The sequence below is a fragment of the Chaetura pelagica genome, unplaced genomic scaffold, assembly GCF_000747805.2.
Source record: "Chaetura pelagica isolate M959 unplaced genomic scaffold, ChaPel_1.0 scaffold275, whole genome shotgun sequence".
NCBI lineage: Eukaryota > Metazoa > Chordata > Aves > Apodiformes > Apodidae > Chaetura > Chaetura pelagica.
In genome coordinates this window covers 9,183,954-9,188,428 of record NW_009953486.1, presented here as the reverse complement: position 1 = coordinate 9,188,428, position 4,475 = coordinate 9,183,954, and the positions used below count along the sequence as shown (strand labels likewise).

Below are 4,475 nucleotides of genomic sequence, written 5' to 3'. Positions count from 1 at the left end.
CTTATTGGGAAGGTGGTGGGAGAGGAGGGTCCCTGGAGAGGGTCTGGCAGGCCCGTGCTGGTGGCTTCGCCCCTCCTGAGCGCTCCCTCTTGCAGGGGGAGTCACCACCTTCGTGGCCCTCTATGACTACGAGTCCCGGACTGAAACGGACTTGTCCTTCAAGAAAGGAGAGCGCCTGCAATCCGTCAACAACACGTGAGTGTCCCTGCAGCCGGGCCCCCACGGGGGAGGGGGAGCTGCCGCCTTTGTCCTTCCCACGGAGCCCCCAGGCCCAGCTCTCCCTGGGGACGGGTGCTCAGGGAGGGATGCTCTGGGTGATCACTGCCTCACCAGCACTGCAGGTGATCATTTGCTTGCTCCCACATCCTTCTGGACCTGTTTCTGGTCTTGACATCAAGCCATGTCCTTCTGGCTTGGTGGCCAGTTGGTGCCCCTCAACACAGAGCCACATCCCTGCCAGTCCCCTGTCCCCGTCAGCTCCCTCTGGTTTGCCTGGACACATCTCAGCTTCACGGGTGCTTTCCCCTTGGTTTGTGCTGTGTCTCTGGTCTCAGCTTCTCTCTTTTTTTCTCTCCTTTGTGCCACGCTGTCCTTTAGGAGAAAAGTGGACGTCAGGTGTGTATTGCAGGTTATTACTGTTATTATTCTGAACAGTCTTAAATGACAAAAGCCCATCTGCTGCCCCTCTTAGGGGGAGATCAGGTGGGGCAGGGCTGGGAGGAAATGGTTGCCCAATGGTTTTGTGGTCAGTTGGGTTTGTCCTCCCTGAGTGACCAAGGCAGAGCAAGGAGCCCCTTCCCGTGCTGGGGAACTGCCCCATCCAGAGCTGTGTCTGCACCCAGGAGCTCTGAACCTGCCCCACTTGCCCTGTCGGTGCCTGGCCCACCTCTGCAGTCCTGGTTCTGTTGGATGTCTGCTCTCCTCCTGGCTCTTTTTTTTGCAATTATCCTGGTTCTCCTGGTTCCAACATTGTTTATCAATGGCGATTCATTTAATTCTTGAAGTCCAGGATGGGCAAGGCTTCGATGCTGCAGGAAAAGCCTGAGTTGGGGGAGTAAAGTGCTTCTTGCTTTCACAGCCTCAGCAGCATGCAAGCGCCAGACTTGAGTTCTGGTTTGGGCTGTCCAAAGTGAGCTCTGCCCACTGGGGGTCTGTGTTGGGGCCAAATATGAGGGTGTTTTATTTTCCTTAATGCCTTAAGTCACCTCTGGAGTTTCATACTTCTTTCCCTCTTCAGCTGTTGTTTGTCAAAGGCTTGGTCAGAGGGCAGGGTCAGGGTGTGATGGGCTCTTCAGCACCCTAGGGAACAAAAGGGCCATTTTTTGGTGCTGCAGCCCATCAGTGGAGGGTGAAGGATCAGGCTGCTGACCTTCCCAGTGTCTGCTGCAGCTGCCTGGGTGGGATGTCCACAGGGGAAGAGGGGGGGGGGGAAGCTGTGCCATTCATGCAGTGCCTGGGGGGGTGTAAATCTCTCCTAGGATCTGGGGTCGTGCAGGGGGAGAGGAGGAGCCTCCACATCCCTCCCCTCCCTGCTCCTGCATCCCAGCAAAGCCCAGACTGTCCAGGATGGCCCTCACCCTTCCAGTTGGGCCAAATCCATCCACCCCAATGTGAAAAGGCTCTCGTAGTACCATCCCAGTGGGAGGAGGTCTCCTCCCAGCCAGCTGGCAGCCAGCAGGGATGTGGTGGGATATTTTTGGTAAGATCGTGCAGGGAATTGTTGAAATGCTTTGTTTTGGTGGTGATGATGATGATTATTTTTTTTTTTCCCTACTGAGACATTTTTGGAATAGTTTGTTTTTGCTGAATTCCCAGCTTGCAGCCCCAGCTGGAATAAAGCCACAAGTCAAAAGCTGGGCATTGCTTAAGCAGATGTTTTCTCTCATCCTGTGGGAAAGGAGCACAACCAGCCTCCTGTCTCACTCAGAGCCACCCCAGTAAATGTGACTGGGGCAGCAGCAGGATCCCAGGCTACCTGCTACGAGGTGCCCTGGGGCTGGGAGAAGATAAAATGCCATCTGGGGCTGCTGCAAGGCTGGGGGTGGGCTGTGGGCCAGCAGCAGAGTGCAGTTGAGGAGATGCCCAGGGGGTCCCCTCTGTCCCTGGCCTTGATGGGTCTTGCAGGGGTGATGGAGGTTATTAAGGTTTTTCTGCAGAGTGTTTGTGGAGGTCCTCTTGCCAAGTTCTTGCATCCTGGCAGTGCTGTTCCCACGGATCTGCAGTTTTCCCAAAGCCTTGTCTCCCTCGTGATCAGGATAAATTAGGTGACTCTGTCTTTGATGGGCCAGCAGATTCAGGTGGTGGGAGGAAGCCCTGCTGTCTGCAGGGGAGGGGAAGCCACCTCCTGCTGTCCTGTTGTTCTTCTCTATTTATTGTCCTTTTTTACCCCATCCTGTGCAGGAGCCTGTGGGTGGGAGGACAGTGAGAAGGCTCCTGTGCCCTCCCAGCCCCTGGGAACCTGTTTGGAGCCAGTGTGCCCAGGTTGGAGGCACAGTGGGTCAGCCCTGGGTTTCTGGGGATGGCACAGGGGCTCCTGCAGGGCAGAGCTGTGCTGGGGCCATGGGGCCAGCACCGTGGGGCTGTGTGGCTCTGGGTGAGCAGCCATGCAGGCACAGCCCTTGCTGGGGCTGTGGGGAAGCTCGTGGTCAGGGGCTGTGGCCACACAGGGTGACATCTCAGGGCTGCAGGGTGGGCACCCGAGCTGGATGGAGCCTCCTGCATCCAGGCTGGGTATCACTGCAGGGTAGGTCTCACTCCCCCTGCTCAAACCTCAGCCTTGTCCTGTTGCTTTTTTGCAGCCTGCATTTAACAATCTCTCTTGGCTTTTCCTGGTGCTTTTTCTTAATCACTTCCGTGACTCTGTCACTTTTCCTCGTTTCCCCTCCCTCCCCCTTGCCTCTTGCTCCCCACTGCCTGGGATCCCCAGGGCCCCTCAGGCTCCAGCCAGACCCTGTCCACATTCAGGTGGCTCTGAAGGCATTTTGGCTCGCTGGCTGCCCTGCCCAATGGAAGTTTAAAGCATCTCACATGTGGATGGGTGGCCCCAGTACAGTTTGCCCAGGCAGAGCCATGGGCAGGGGCTGGCAGCAGGAGCATTCCTGGCTGAGCATTCCCCAGCTGTGGGCTGGATGGAGCCTCCTGCATCCAGGCTGGGTATCACTGCAGGGTAGGTCTCACTCCCCCTGCTCAAACCTCAGCCTTGTCCTGTTGCTTTTTTGCAGCCTGCATTTAACAATCTCTCTTGGCTTTTCCTGGTGCTTTTTTTTAATCACTTCCGTGACTCTGTCACTTTTCCTCGTTTCCCCTCCCTCCCCCTTGCCTCTTGCTCCCCACTGCCTGGGATCCCCAGGGCCCCTCAGGCTCCAGCCAGACCCTGTCCACATTCAGGTGGCTCTGAAGGCATTTTGGCTCGCTGGCTGCCCTGCCCAATGGAAGTTTAAAGCATCTCACATGTGGATGGGTGGCCCCAGTACAGTTTGCCCAGGCAGAGCCATGGGCAGGGGCTGGCAGCAGGAGCATTCCTGGCTGAGCATTCCCCAGCTGTGGGGCTGGGGGCTGCAGGGGCTGCACCCCTTCCCAGCAGGGCTCTTCTGGCTCACCCCCTGGGTGCCTGCAGGTGGGATTGGGGCAGTCTGAGGGACTCCTGGCTTAACACTGAGTGTGTTTTGGTTCTCTTGCAGGGAAGGTGACTGGTGGCTGGCTCATTCCCTCACCACGGGACAGACGGGCTACATCCCCAGTAACTATGTCGCTCCCTCAGACTCCATCCAGGCTGAAGAGTAATTGCATCTTTCAGACAGTTTAAAGACAAGGGTTTGCACCCTGAGCTCTCCTCCCTCCCCTGCCTCCCCTTCCAGGCCTCCAGGCTTTTCCTCTGGGAATCTGCAAACCCCTCAGATGTTTTCCAGCTCTACTTTAGGGCTTGTAAAATATGGGGGTGCAGTGGAGGGATGAGCGATGGTGCAGGGGGATCGTGGTGGGCCTGATGCTTTTGGTCTGGATTTCCCTTTTCCTGATGGACACACATCCCTGTGTGAGGATGCTGGCACCTCCACCTGTGTGCATCAGGCAAAGCTGGCCTCGAGTCCCAAAGCAGGAGGTGCCAGTGACATCCCTGCAGCCCGTCCCCAACCAGTGGCACAGCATCCCCTCTAGCAAGAGCTGGGGGGAGTTCAGAGGTCCCCAGAGCCCTGCATTTGGGGAGGCTTTTGGAGCAAAGGCGTTTTGTGGCCTGTGGTGCTGGGTTGCTCCTTGGGCTAAGCCTGAGCCCAGATATGCAGCCCGTGGTCCCCAAAACCTGCGGCTGGGAGGGGTGTGGGGGGAGATAGGGCTGAGCCCACTGCTCAGAGAGGCACTGGAGGGGGTGGGTGAGTGGCAGGCACCGAGCTGTGCCTTGTCCTTGCAGGTGGTATTTTGGGAAGATCACTCGCCGGGAGTCGGAGCGGCTGCCGCTGAACCCTGCAAAACCCCGCGGG

The 4,475-nt window shown here is 57.4% G+C and overlaps 1 protein-coding gene across 1 annotated transcript in view; it reads left to right on the top strand.

Moving 5' to 3' along the window:
* SRC (SRC proto-oncogene, non-receptor tyrosine kinase) overlaps positions 1-4,475 on the top strand; it is an 11,978-nt gene that overhangs the window by 3,329 nt on the left and 4,174 nt on the right. Inside the window, 4 exon segments of the mRNA XM_009998792.1 lie at positions 81-195; positions 598-615; positions 3,681-3,779; positions 4,406-4,449. Coding sequence (XP_009997094.1) covers positions 81-195; positions 598-615; positions 3,681-3,779; positions 4,406-4,449 — 276 coding nt within the window.